Source organism: Salvia miltiorrhiza, chromosome 8 (genome assembly GCF_028751815.1).
Source record: "Salvia miltiorrhiza cultivar Shanhuang (shh) chromosome 8, IMPLAD_Smil_shh, whole genome shotgun sequence".
In the NCBI taxonomy this organism is placed as follows: domain Eukaryota; kingdom Viridiplantae; phylum Streptophyta; class Magnoliopsida; order Lamiales; family Lamiaceae; genus Salvia; species Salvia miltiorrhiza.
The window spans coordinates 23317159-23330876 of record NC_080394.1 but is presented as its reverse complement, the minus strand read 5'-3'; the positions used below and the strand labels follow the sequence as shown (position 1 = coordinate 23330876).

Genomic DNA, 13718 nt, shown 5'->3' with positions numbered 1-13718 from the left:
AAGAAATCCCTCCAATGGATCCCATATATCGAGACAAAATGGATAACAGATGTTGTTGCAGCGGCTGCCGAAGAAGCTCAGAATCACAGACATTTTTAGCTTTCTATATTGGTTGTTAATGGATCTTCAGCCAAGACAAGAGGAGGAAGCAAGAGCTGGGTGGGTGGAGGTTGAAGGGGGAAATACTGTAACGGTCAATGTGCAGTGGAGAGGATAGGAGAGAGATTATTTTAAATCTATTTTTTTAATAAAATATTATTAATATTAAACTTTATTTATGTAAATTAATATATATAGTGGTAATGTATATACTCCCTCCGTCCCAAAGGAAATGTCCTCCTTCTTTTGGGCACGGTTATTAAGGATGCATAATCTGCCTAATCTAGTAGAAACTGAAATGATGCATAATCTGTCATTGAATCTTATATGCTGCCTAATCTAGTAGAAACTGAATTTTCCTTAATATTTCACTAGATTAGGCAGATTATGTATTCTTAATGACCGTGCCCAAAAGAAGGAGGACATTTCCTTTTGGAGTACTATACATATGGAAATGGGCTTATCTCGAGAAACTTTTCCCTGTCTCCATCCTGCTGCAGTGCCAGGCCAAACGGTGCTCAAACACTGAAACATCCATCAACAACCCACCATTTCGTCATCTCCAAAATCATTTTCTACTTTAATTTCCTTCTGAAGGTTGCAATGGCTGACGCTGGCGTTGACTGTAGCAAAAATGCCGGCAAACCCATAAAATGCCGAGGTTGAAATTACTACCTTTTTAACTTGTTTCTAACAATCTCTATTTACAGTATACATATATCAGTGCGTGTGGTCAACTGTGGTTGTTTGCAGCGGCGGTGGCGAGGAAATCTGGGGCTCCCCTAGTGATAGAAGACGTGATCGTGGAGCCTCCTAAATCCCACGAAGTTCGGATCAAAATTATTTGCACTTCTCTCTGTCACAGCGATGTTACTTTCTTGAACTTGAACGTCTGTCACCACTCTTTCATCCATGAATTTTTATGTATCATTTATTTATTTATTAATGTACTTTGCCTCCCTTTTGATTTTTGAAGGACCCTCCGGCATGTTTTCCAAGAATTCTGGGACATGAAGCCGTCGGGTAATCGTTTTACAATTCGCATTTTAATTGTTAAAAGATTTTGGGCTTTAACAAATTGGAAATTCTTGTTTTCAAGGGATTATATTCTGTATTAATCTATTAAAGTGTTTTTTTTGGGGGGGAGAAATTGTTAAATAACTTTGATATCATATTATGTTCAAATTATGCCCATTGAGTTCCGATTACTGAATAATCTCCTCTACAAAAAAAATCATGATTTAGCCACAATCATGTTTATGATAATGGGTCTTCATCAAAGTTGGTAAACACGTGACTAGTTTAAATGTTTGCAATAAATTTGGGTTCCTATGTAGTACTATTAGATTTCATATGAACTTAGGAAGTGTTTGGCTGAGCTTATAAGCTCCTTCAAAGTGTTTGACAAAATAAGTTTCTAAACAACTTGTAAGCTCCAAAAGCTTATAAGCTCTCCAAAAAATAAGTTTCTCTACCCCAACTTATTTTCTTATAATCTTATATGCAATAATTATTTTACAAATATTTTCAACTACTATAATTTATTATTTTCATCATATATCATTTAAGTTTATTTCTCTTCAATTTTCTCTCTCTAGCAAAAAAATTAGCTCCCTAGCTTATAAGCTCAATTATCCGAACACTTTAACAATTTATAAGCTCTTAAAAAACTATATTTTATAAGTTCTTGAAACATTCTTATAAGCTATATTGGAGCTTATAAGCTCTTTAAAATAAGCTTAGCCAAACACCCTCTTAGTCAAAGCATGTTTGGTGTATATCTTTTATTGGATGTCATAAGGAGGCTGTGTGCCAATTGTGTGAAATTAGCATCCAAAAATGCAGCATTCTAACTGTTGAATGTTTCCACATTTTAAGTGTGGTGGAGAGTGTTGGCGATAGTGTAAGCGAGCTTGTTGAAGGCGATATGGTTATTCCAATATTCGTGCCGGATTGTGGGGAGTGTATAGATTGCAAATCTGAGAAGAGCAACCTGTGTACCGAATTCCCGTTCAGAATCGATCCTTGGATGCACGATGGCTCGAGCAGATTTAAAGACCTCAACGGAGAGACTTTATATCACTTCCTATTCGTGTCAAGTTTCACAGAGTACACAGTCGTGCATGTTGCTAATGTAACCAAAATTGATTCAACAATCCCTCCAAACAGGGCTTGTCTCCTAAGTTGTGGAGTGTCGACAGGTATGGTGGATCCTGCAATGCTTGTGTTTTATTGCTCAATAACTTAAATTTGCTCACGTGGTTGTGGTTGTGAGTCCTCGGTTTATCTGCTGTAGTGATATTGCTTAGAATCAACCATTTAGCTATTATAATCCACATTGTTGCAACTGTGGGTTTTGTGAGTGAAATTCCTACTTTTAAGTAGAATTTCTAGTATCATTTATGTTTATTAGGAGTTTGGAGCATGGCCAGTCTAGTAAGATTAGTTAGCTTTCTTATTGAATTCTTTCATTTATTGCATATGCTCTCGAAATCTAATTTAGGATTCTGTTGACATGTATGTCATGGCTGAGGTGACAATCTTTCATTAAAATATGTATGATTAAACAAAGGTTTATGCTGCACAGAGGGTTGAGATTGGATAACTCATGTGCCAATTGCTATGCAGTTTTGTTTTATTGATCTCCCAATGATAAAATGAAATGTCATCCCTCTAATTTGATTTCTTAATAGAAAATTTTAAAGTTTAGTATGAAGTATTTTTCAGGTGTCGGAGCTGCGTGGAGGACTGCAGATGTTAAACCAGGATCTACTGTTGCCATCTTTGGTTTGGGATCAATTGGGTTGGCAGTAAGAAGCTCTATTTTTCCTTCTCCTTTTGCCTTTACAAAAATTATCTTAATTGGATGTGAAACAACATGAAAACTAGAGTTTCTTTGAAGGTTGCAGAAGGGGCAAGATTATGTGGGGCTGCTAGAATCATTGGCATTGATGTGAACCCGGAAAAGATGGAAATAAGTGAGTTCATCTTAGATGTTTGGAAGAATTTTCCCAATTTTCAGACTGTGAATTCAATTGTATTTGTTGATAGTGTAAATTCCTTTACTATGCAAAATGTACTAAAATTCGTTGCACCACCATCTAGGCAAAAGATTTGGAGTAACCGATTTTGTTGACTCGACAAGCTGTGTAGAAAAACGAGTAAGCCAGGTAGTTTCTCATCCAATCCAAGTGTTGATAGTTCACTACTTCTGCAAGCATGAAAAGTTGATCATCTTGTGTTCTGCAATATGTTTTCAGGTGATAAACGAGATGACCGGTGGGGGAGCAGACTATTGCTTTGAATGCGTTGGAAAAGCATCCATAGTTGAGGAAGCTTACGCTTGCTGCCGGAAGGTTTTCAATATATAGACTCTTAGCATTGCACATGCATGTTTTGTCGTCCCCAGCTTAGAAAAGAAGACGGCAAGAGTCGTCTCATTTTCCCGCTCGTGTTTGACAGGGATGGGGTAAGACAGTGGTGCTTGGGGTGGACAAACCTGGCGCGCAGCTGACGTTTAGCTCGTATGAGGTCCTTCATCGTGGAAAGGCTATCTTGGGATCCTTTTTTGGAGGCCTCAAACCCAAGACCGACATAACGATTCTTATTAAGAAGTACACGGACAAGGTAGTTGATAGATGTCTGCATCCCTCTTAGTAAGTGCATATTTGAAGGATTAGATGATCGAACTAGATAAAAAAATTATACAATCCATGAAAGTATGTGGTTGTTTTTATTTATCCATGCTATCGTAATCGGATATAAATATGGACCTAAAAAGTGTGTTTATGTTGGTGTAGGAATTGGAACTGGACAAGTTTGTGACGCATGAGGTGGGTTTCGAGGACATCAATAAAGCTTTTGATTTACTCATCCAAGGAAAGAGCCTAAGGTGTGTGATTTGGATGGACAAGTGAATTTGTTACTCTCTTGCCTAAAATTGTTTCTGTATTTCATGACATGAAAAGAATGTAATACTAATAATTAAATAAAACCTAGCTATTGATTGTGTATTAGTATAGCTGTCAAAACAATGGTTTGGCTTGGCCAGCCTGTCGTATGGAAACTAGTTAGGTGTGTCAAAAATGATGAGGCTGACTTGAATTATCAAAAATTGATAAGTAGTATTTGATTGATTACAAGCGTTTATGTATGTAAATGAAAAATGTACGCCGTACACTAAATCAATATGAAAAAATATAGTTTTATAAATATATTTATTTTATATTCAAATAGACAAAATTATCGTATTTGAGAGAACAACTTACATATTTTTAACATGTTTCAAAAAAGTAAACAACTTGTAATCAGTCAAAATTTACCTACTCGGTAGCTATATCAACTAGCCGGTCAAATGATTTAGCCGCCAACTAGATGAATTTTGATTGATTGCTATCAAATAATTCACTTTTTTTTTCGCCTGAAAAAAAAAGTAATTCACTTTACATATTTATGAAATACTCCCTCCGTCCCAATAATGTTGTCCAATTTCTTTTGGGCACGGAGATTAAGGAGTGTGAAATTAGTGTTCTAAACTAGAAGGTCCCACATGTTTAAGAAGAAATTAAGTATGGCTTAAAATTATCTTGTTTCTTCTTCACCTCCTCCCGACGGCAACAGTAGGCGGAGCCACACCTGCGCCACCTCCTTCCCCGGCATCAGCACAGCCTCATCGCCGCCTCTCTCCATCCAGAACAGTGAACAGAATCAAGCAAAAGAACAAGAATAAAAATCAAATCTTTAGCCCAAGAACAATTTCTTCAACAAATTTTTGCTAACCAAGAACAAAAAAAAACCAATAACAAATTTTTCATTATCTTCATTAACCAAGAACAAAATCCGGAAAAAGCCAAGAATAGAAAAGCCAAATTTCTTCAACAAATCGTTAACCAAGAACAGAAAAGCCAAATTTCTTCAACAAGTTTTTCATCGTCTTCGCTAACTAGGAGAAGGCACCACGGCGCCAGCCCTATGGCTGTACAGTCGCCGAAATCGAAGGGGTGGCGTTTGGATTTGGGGATTTAGGGCTCGGAGGCGGAGAGAGAGGTGGAGACGGCAGCCTGTCGCTGTTGCATCGTCGAAGGGAAGCTGATGGCGAGGCAAGAGAAGAGGGAGTTTAGGGCTTAGATCTGTGGTCGACGGATTTACAGGGGGGGAAGGAGGGAGGCGGCGACGGAGGCGGAACAGAGGAGGAGAGGCGAAGCACCATGAATGGTGGAGGAGAGAAGAGGCGACCTGACGGCGAGAGACGGCGTAAGAAGAGAGGCAAGAGGTAGAGGGCCCTAAAATAAAAAGGCAGAGGCAGAGGCGAGGCAGCGTGAGACAAGGAAAATTGGATTAGGCGGCGTGAGAAGAGAGGCAGAGGCGAAGCACCATGAATGGTGGAGGAGAGAAGAGACGACCTGACGGCGAGAAGTGGCGACGAGCCCTAATTCATGGGGGAGCGGATTTACAGAGGGGGAAGGGGGGAGGCGGAGGCGGCGGCTGCGGAACAGAGGGGGAAGAGGGAGGCGGCACTGACGGAACAGAGGGGAAGTGAGCGGCGGCGCCGGTGGATTTGCAGAGGGGAAATGGTGGAGCGAATTTAGAGAGGGGGAATGAGGGAGATGGTAGAGAGAGAGAGAGAGAGGGGCGAGTAGATGTAATTTAGAGGGGGAAGTTTAATTAGAATCATGTTTAAGTGAGAGTTAATTAGCTTTAAACTTTACCTAAAAAGGAAATGAGACAAGATTATTGGGACAAACCAAAAAGAAAAGTGGAACAAGATTATTGGGACGGAGGGAGTAATTGTTTTAGCTAATAAATATGTAAAACTTTCACACAAAAAATGATGCAAAGCCACCCACGTCTAAGTTTTTTTAAGTATGTTCACTTAATTTGAGCATAAAATATTTGTCTTTATAAAAATTGACATTTTTTATACACACTAATAAAAGTGAACACTTTCGTGTATCGTAGATTAGTTGCCGATGTCAAGTATTTTTATGCAATAATCTATTTATCATATGAAATGACAGTTTGTGGCAAAATTGTAATTAAAAAATCAATCAAAGGGTATTTATAAAACTCAATAAATCCCATATCTCATATATTTTCTCTCTCCTCTCTTTCATCATACGCATTCTTCAATTTTCTATTCTCCCTCTATCTCTTTCTCTCATATTCTCTTTTTCATATTTTGATGATTTAAAAAAAAAATCAAATTTTATTTATAAAAAATATTCTATATATATCTTAAATTAAAAATGAATGCAAGATCTTTGATTTGGTATCAAATAATTATTCAACTCTTTGATTAGTATTCTAATAAATTCTAATAATATAATTTATTTTCTTACTTTTCTAATAAGATGACATAGGTAATGAGCTAACTTAGAAAAAATTAATTTTATGCATGATTAGCTTATGTTTTAAAACTATATATTGTGATGTGAAAACTCTTTTTTTATTGTTTCTTCGTTTATTTTAATTTGAATGATGTGTTTATTCTATAATTTTAAGGAAGAAAATAAAGTTTTCCATCAAATAGATGGAAAATTAAAAATAATACTTTTCAAAATTATAAAATAAAATTAAGGATCTTTACTGAGTAATTGGTGTAGATTATTTTATTTTTTAAGAAAAAATAATTTACATTTACTTATATTCTAACTATATTTAATATTTATTTTTTATTTATTTGATACATCATTTAATTTATTTATTTTTGATAAATTAACATGATTAAATAAAAAAATTTAAAGGCTGCGCCACAGGGGCTCGAACCCAAGACCTTCGGTTTTAGACATTAACCCCTAATCACTTAATCGATACACACGCTACATCGTTTAATTTTGATGCAAAAATATGTTCGTCGTGCATCGCACGAGCGAATGTACTAGTTATATCAAATACGAACCAGTGATTACTAATTTAACCAAGTACAAATTCACTGATTCCATCCCACGAGATATCGATATAAGATGAAAATAGTCAAGTTATTCAAATAATCTTATGCAATTAGTATCAATATGCACTCTTATCTAGTCGGTCATATGTACTCTTAATTGATAATTGTCAAATTGATTTTTATGAATGATAAGTGTCAAATCGATCAAATGTGTAAGACTTTCACAAAAAATCAAACAAACTCATCAACATCAAAAAGTAAAATAAGTACTTTATAATTTGTGCATAAAATACTTAAATTTATAAAATAAAATATTTTTCATATAGTACAACATAAGAAATAAAACATTTTTGTCTATTAACACTTTATTTTTTTATCAAACTTCCAAAGTTCCGTCTCTAAAAAAAAAATAAAAAAAATCCTAAATTATAATCTAAAACCCTACTTCTAACACGAAACGCCCTTTCCTTCCAGCAACCACCGATGGGAAGGCGACGCGGCGGCGGCGGCGGCAGCGGTGGAAAACCGCATTCGAACAATGACCGAATTCTCCGGCGCCACATTGAAGCCGCCGGGAAAAACTACTCGACCGTTGACGAGCTGGTGGACCACCTCCGCTCCTCCTACCCGCACTACGCCCGCCACAAGCTTCGGCCTTTCACGAAGCAGGTGGAAAGAGTGTTTACGGTTTACAGCAAAAACAACGACACCATGGACGACTACAACGACGACGGCGATACTCCAATCATGATCAAACGAAGGAAGATAGACGATAAAGAGGAGAAACTGCAGCTAATTGAAGCCGAGCACTTGAGGCGTCGGAGCGGCGACAATAGCGGCGGTTGCTCGTCGTCCTCGCTGGCGTCATCTGGTTCTTCGGGAGGTGGCGGTTCTTCGGATGAAGAGGAGTCGACGTCGGAGGACGCCGTGTACGGTGAGAAGTTCGAGCCGGAATTTGATTTGATGAAGTCGATGATGCGGGAGGATTTGCGTCGGAAATCAAAGAAATTGGAGAAAGGAAGAGCTGTTAATAACGAAGCTGTGGAGTTGGAGGTGGTAGATAACAAGGGTACGAAGGAGGTGCATTTGATGAATGAGGAATCTAAACTAGGTGACAGTGTGAATAAAAATTATAGAAAAAAATTGGATAAAAATGACAGGAATAATAACGGTGGGAATGATGGAAATGTGATTAATGGGCCAATGTTTAAGGATTTAGGTGGGATAAGTGAAGTGATCGAGGAATTGAAGATGGAGGTCATTGTGCCGTTGTATCATCCACAGCTGCTTCACCACCTCGGGGTGAAGCCTATGGCGGGGATTTTATTGCACGGGCCACCGGGTTGTGGGAAGACGAAGTTGGCTCATGCCATTGCCAATGAGACGGGTGTGCCATTTTACAAAATCGGTGCCACTGAACTGGTGTCTGGAGTTTCTGGTATTAAATCAAACTTGGACATGTTAACTTCTAATTTTGTTTGTTGTAGTGATGCATTGTTGCTACATTTAGGTTATTGTATTTGTATGGATTTTTACTTGTTTTAGTCTATCCTCAGTGATAGAATTCTGTGGACTATCTCCATTATGAGGATTCATGTCTCTTCTTTTTTTCGTTTCTTACTTGTTTGTGGTCTAGTGTTTAGAGTGTATCGTTACATGATAAAATTCCATGGACGTAATTCACTTGAGGTTTTGCTATGTAGAAAATAACAGCTCCACTGTGAGGATTCATATCCTCTTCTGTCCTGTTTTCTGGTTTCTTAGTTGATTGTAATCTGGAGTTTAGGGTGCATCCTTCAATGATAGAATTCACGGATATATTTCCATGAGGTTTTTCTATGTATTTATAGCTCCATTGCCAGGATTCATATCCTTTTCTGTTTTGTTTTTGTGGTTTCTTACTTGTTTGTAGTCTAGAATCTAGAAAATATCCTTTCAAGGATTCCAAGGATGTAGTTCACCTTTCTTGAGGTTGAGTTGTGCAGAAATTTATGTTTTTGTTTGTGAACCTGTACAGGTGCATCAGAAGAGAATATACGAGAGTTGTTCAGAAAAGCATACAGGACAGCACCATCTATTGTGTTCATTGACGAAATTGATGCAATTGCTTCAAAAAGGGATAACTCTCAGAGGGAAATGGAGAAACGCATTGTGACACAGTTGTTGACTAGTATGGATGAATCACACGTGCCTGTAGAGCCTGCCAGTGATGATGCAGCTTCTGCAAATTCTAATTGCAAACCAGGCTATGTACTTGTGATTGGAGCAACGAATAGACCAGACGCTGTGGACCCTGCCTTGAGGAGGACTGGACGATTTGATCGTGAAATTGTGTTAGGTGTTCCTAATGAAGTTGCCAGGATTGAAATACTGTCCGTGTTAACACAGAATCTTAGAGTTGAAGGTGCTTTAGATCTTCTGAAAATAGCTAGATCGACTCCTGGTTTTGCTGGAGCAGATTTGACAGCACTAGCTCACAAGGCGGGTAACCTTGCAATGAAGAGAATTGTAGACAAGAGAAAGGATGAGCTGTCCAAAGAAGAGAAGGACAAGGTTCATAGCGAAGATTGGTTGAAGAGACCATGGTCAGATGAGGAAATGGAGAATCTCTATATAACCATGGCTGATTTTGAGGTAATTTGTACTCATTTATACTTTACAAGTTTATGAAATGTTGAAGGTGTTAAATTGTTGGTTTAAGATTTTCTTTTGTAAATTTTTGTTGTCTTTTTTTAATGAACTATTTTTTTGGGGGTAGGATTTGCATCCTTAAAAGAATATTTGTGACATGAGGCCCTTATCGTGTCTTTTGGTTGACAAAGTGGTACATAGCTGGAGGTGGAAATATGATAATGGACTTTATAATCCCCTATTTTACTTCCCAGCTCTGAAAATACTGATGGGATAATAGACAAAAAACACTGGTATCTTGTGTTATTAGTATTATTTTTTTGACTATTTGAATTTCCCTCTTGTAGTTAGCTTTGTAGCTGTTTGCTGGTAGGGTTTCTAAAGTTTGTAGTTGTCTCTCGTTTCTGCGTCATGTACTTAGGCCTTATAACTTGCATAACACAATCACTAAATCTGTCTATATACCTCTACAGTGTATCTATATACTCCCTCCGTCCCCAAAATAAGTCCCTCTTTGGGGACGGCACGGGTTTTAAGAAAAAATGTTAAAGTGTATTGATAGTGGAGAAAAATATGTTATAATTAGTATTGGGAATGGTGAAAATGTGAAAAAGTGTTATAATTAGTATTGAGAGTGGTGAAAAAGTGAAAAGTAAGAATAAATAAAGTATTATTAGTGGTGGGGTAGTTGTCCAAAAATGGAAAGAAAGAAAGAGGAACTTATTTGGGGGACGTCCCAAAAAGGAAAAAGATGAACTTATTTCAGGGACGGAGGGAGTATTAATTTTTGCGAAGGACCCTATAAACCTTCCTTTTGTATCTGCAAAAGCTTTGGCATCTCCATAGACATATGTTCAACACCACATATCATTGTGTGCTGCACACCTTAAAGAAAATCAGTGAATCACTTCAAAGTGTCAAGATTTGACCATATTGCTAAACATAATCCAAATGAAAAAGTTCCTTGTAAGTAAATGTAATGATTTTCGTTTTCAGTTATAGTGCATGGTGTTTTGCATCATCCTTTTTTCTGTGTATAAATCCTGATTTTGATATAATTCTGTTTTTATACTATTATATTGATGCACTCGATCATTTCTTCTAATTGATGGTAGGAAGCTGCTAAAATGGTTCAACCTTCTTCTAGAAGAGAGGGATTTTCTGCCATACCAAATGTTAAGTGGGATGATGTTGGGGGTCTTCATTTGCTCAGAAAGGAGTTTGACCGTTATATAGTTAGACGTATAAAGTTTCCTGAAGATTATGAGGTAAATTTGTTTCTTTTCCTACCTTATTGAGCTGAGAAAAGTGGATTTTGTGAGTTAAATCTATTTTTTTAATATTCATGTAAACTATTTGACAAAGGAGTTGGTTACAAATAATTAAAAATCAGCCAACCTGTCAAAGAAGAGGTTTTGTTTGCAAAAGCATTTCCTAATTGTCTTTTATTGAGTAACTCACACTAGTTTGTTGTTTTGTATAATTTTATCTACTTGTAGGATTTTGGAGTGGACTTAGCGACAGGCTTTTTGCTTTATGGTCCTCCTGGCTGCGGGAAGACGTTGATCGCCAAGGCTGTGGCTAATGAAGCAGGAGCTAATTTCATACACATTAAGGTTTATATATACGTAAATTTAACCAGGGACAACAAATATACCGTTTTATTGACATTTTGTTATTGTCAAGGGTCCTGAACTCTTGAATAAATATGTGGGTGAAAGCGAGTTGGCAGTGCGGACAATATTCAGTCGAGCAAGGACATGCTCTCCATGCATACTTTTCTTCGATGAGGTACTCCCTTTGTCTTTATTTTTGTTTTTACTATTAGACATTAGTCCCAACATGTCTGATATAATGTTTCAAGTACATCATTTATTAGGCATCCATTTTCTTCGTACACTTTTGTCTAGTACACCGTTCTGTTGCTACGCCTACAAGTGCTGGTTGAATCAAGACACGTTTAGAGGGAATTTAAATTCAGCCTTAATTATTATTTCACACCTAGCAAAATTTGGAATGTTAAACATTGGAAATTTGATCAAAGTTATTAAATTGTGAATCTATAAACCTAGAGTAATTTTACTAAATAATCTGCACATGATAAACTATAAAAAATCCTTCAAACTGTTTTAAGGCAGAATGGCCTCTCTCGATATATATCAAGACATTTTTTTTCATTGTTTCCTTGTTTGGCATAGGGTAAACTTTCACAATGTTGAGTTTAGTTACCTTACCTGAACTGCACTTTGCCTGACTTTTCTGCTTATCGGCTTTGTCTCTGTATGTTTTGGTAATTGGATTGTTATCTCTTATCTCTGTACATACTTTTTCTGTCAGGTGGATGCGCTGACAACAAAACGAGGTCAAGAAGGTGGATGGGTTGTTGAACGACTCCTGAACCAGGCTAGTAAATAGAACTTAGTGCAAGTTTTGCTTATTCCAAATATCTATAATCTATCTAAAACAGATGATTTCTTCTGTTGCAGCTATTGATAGAGCTGGATGGCTCAGAACAGAGAAGAGGCGTTTATGTAATTGGTGCTACAAATAGGTATGAATATATTATCCTTTGCCCCTATTTGACATATCTAAGGTTGGTGAGTGATTGGCAGGCCTGAGGTGATGGATGATGCAGTGCTCCGACCAGGAAGGTTTGGGAAGCTTATGTATGTTCCCCTCCCTAGTCCAGACGAACGAGGAATGATCTTGAAAGCTCTTGCTCGGAAGAAGCCAATTGATGCAGATGTGGACCTCATGGCTCTAGCCAAGGACAGTAGATGTGACAATCTTAGTGGCGCTGATCTCTCTGCTCTGGTATGCCCCTTTTAGCTTTCTTCTACTTCTTCTGTCGCACAAAGAGAATACATATTAGTGTTGCTGAAATTTTGATCATGTGAAAGCCAGAATGAAGCATACTGCATTTGCATCCTGCTGCAATTTGGATGGTGTTTGGCTAAGCTTATTTTATAGAGCTTATAAGCCCCAATAACTTATAAGATGTTTAAACTGCTTATAAGATGTAATATCTCTAGATCTTATAAGTTAGAGAAAGAATTGTGCACCAGAGAGAAAATTAAAAAGAGATGAAACTGAAAGGGTATATGATGGAAATAACAAACCATGGTAGGGTTATTTTTTGTAAAATGATTATTGCTTATAAGATAATGAAAAAATAAGTTGAAGTTGAAGAACTTATTTATTTAGGGAGCTTATTAGGTGTTGCAGCTTATAAGCATTTGGAGCTTCTTTCTACAACTTATGAACTGTTTAGGAACTTATTTTGCTAAACACTTCTCAAGAGTTTATACGATCAACAATACACCCTCTTAGCCCTATTTATCCTACACATAAGGAGTGTAATAGTTGTTGGGTTTTGGCTCTATATCTCTCTTCTGGCTAAGAAGTTTGATGCTTGCTGGTGATAAGAAAGCATTTTGATGAGAGTTTTCGTCTTAATCCAACATTAGATGAACGAAGCTGCTATGGCTGCCCTAGAAGATAAACAATCATCGACGGATAGAAGTAGCAGCATACAATGGACGATCAAAGATGCACATTTCACGAGCGCGTTGGAGAAAATCTCTCCATCTGTGTCTGACAAGGTACTCATCTGTTTTACTAACTGCATCTCTTCCAATTTTTGCGTTTGTGATGCTTATGTTGCCTCATATTTAATTGCGTATTTATTTTTGGGTGCAGCAAATACAGTATTACAAGCTTTTATCGAAAAGTTTCAAAGCCGAATGAGAGCATAGTTTTGATTCTTTAATCCATCCTCTGGAAGAGGTTCTTTTAGCAGAGGTTTGGTGGAGAAATTTTGCATTTTCTTTGGATAAAAAGTTATATTGTTAGTTCTTGGGGTCGATAATTTTTTCTTGTTGTTGAAGCCATTGGGATCAATACTTGTTTTTTCTGAAACTGTTAGAAAGTGTATGTAACTAGAGGAACATGAGTGTAAGGTTTTTATTTAATAGTGTATCGTTATTGTGTTTTTAATTGTTAATATTGTACTATATCAAACCGTTGCAGCATTCACCGTTGGGAATTGGGAATGAGTAAACATGTATACCGTTGATATGATGCTGTCATGTCATGGATA

General features: G+C 37.1%; 2 protein-coding genes across 2 annotated transcripts; both read left to right on the top strand.

Annotated features, from left to right (window-relative positions):
* The first annotated feature begins 625 nt into the window (after nt 1–625).
* On the top strand, nt 626–4311 carry LOC131001971 (alcohol dehydrogenase-like 7). The gene is made up of 10 exons (XM_057928632.1): nt 626–760; nt 853–989; nt 1076–1122; nt 1978–2300; nt 2827–2909; nt 3002–3077; nt 3205–3269; nt 3360–3455; nt 3562–3726; nt 3900–4311. The coding sequence occupies exons 1-10, from the start codon at nt 703–705 to the stop codon at nt 4014–4016; spliced, it is 1167 nt and encodes a 388-aa protein (XP_057784615.1). The 5' UTR covers nt 626–702; the 3' UTR covers nt 4017–4311.
* Nucleotides 4312–7278: 2967 nt separating this feature from the next.
* LOC131001969 (cell division control protein 48 homolog C) lies at nt 7279–13615 on the top strand. The gene is made up of 10 exons (XM_057928631.1): nt 7279–8426; nt 9006–9622; nt 10735–10887; nt 11119–11235; nt 11306–11410; nt 11957–12022; nt 12106–12170; nt 12232–12433; nt 13087–13221; nt 13319–13615. Exons 1-10 carry the CDS (start codon nt 7472–7474, stop codon nt 13364–13366), a joined length of 2463 nt encoding a protein of 820 aa, XP_057784614.1. The 5' UTR covers nt 7279–7471; the 3' UTR covers nt 13367–13615.
* The last annotated feature ends 103 nt before the right edge of the window (nt 13616–13718 follow it).

Coding starts and splice junctions, on each gene's coding strand:
- LOC131001969 (XM_057928631.1), top strand. CDS start 7,472: ATGGGAAGGCGACGCGGCGGCGGCGGCGGCAGCGGTGGAAAACCGCAT. Junction 11,411..11,956: donor GCATACTTTTCTTCGATGAG/GTACTCCCTTTG, acceptor TTTTTCTGTCAG/GTGGATGCGCTGACAACAAA. Junction 12,171..12,231: donor GTAATTGGTGCTACAAATAG/GTATGAATATAT, acceptor AGTGATTGGCAG/GCCTGAGGTGATGGATGATG.
- LOC131001971 (XM_057928632.1), top strand. CDS start 703: ATGGCTGACGCTGGCGTTGACTGTAGCAAAAATGCCGGCAAACCCATA. Junction 2,910..3,001: donor TGGGATCAATTGGGTTGGCA/GTAAGAAGCTCT, acceptor GTTTCTTTGAAG/GTTGCAGAAGGGGCAAGATT. Junction 3,456..3,561: donor CTTACGCTTGCTGCCGGAAG/GTTTTCAATATA, acceptor CGTGTTTGACAG/GGATGGGGTAAGACAGTGGT.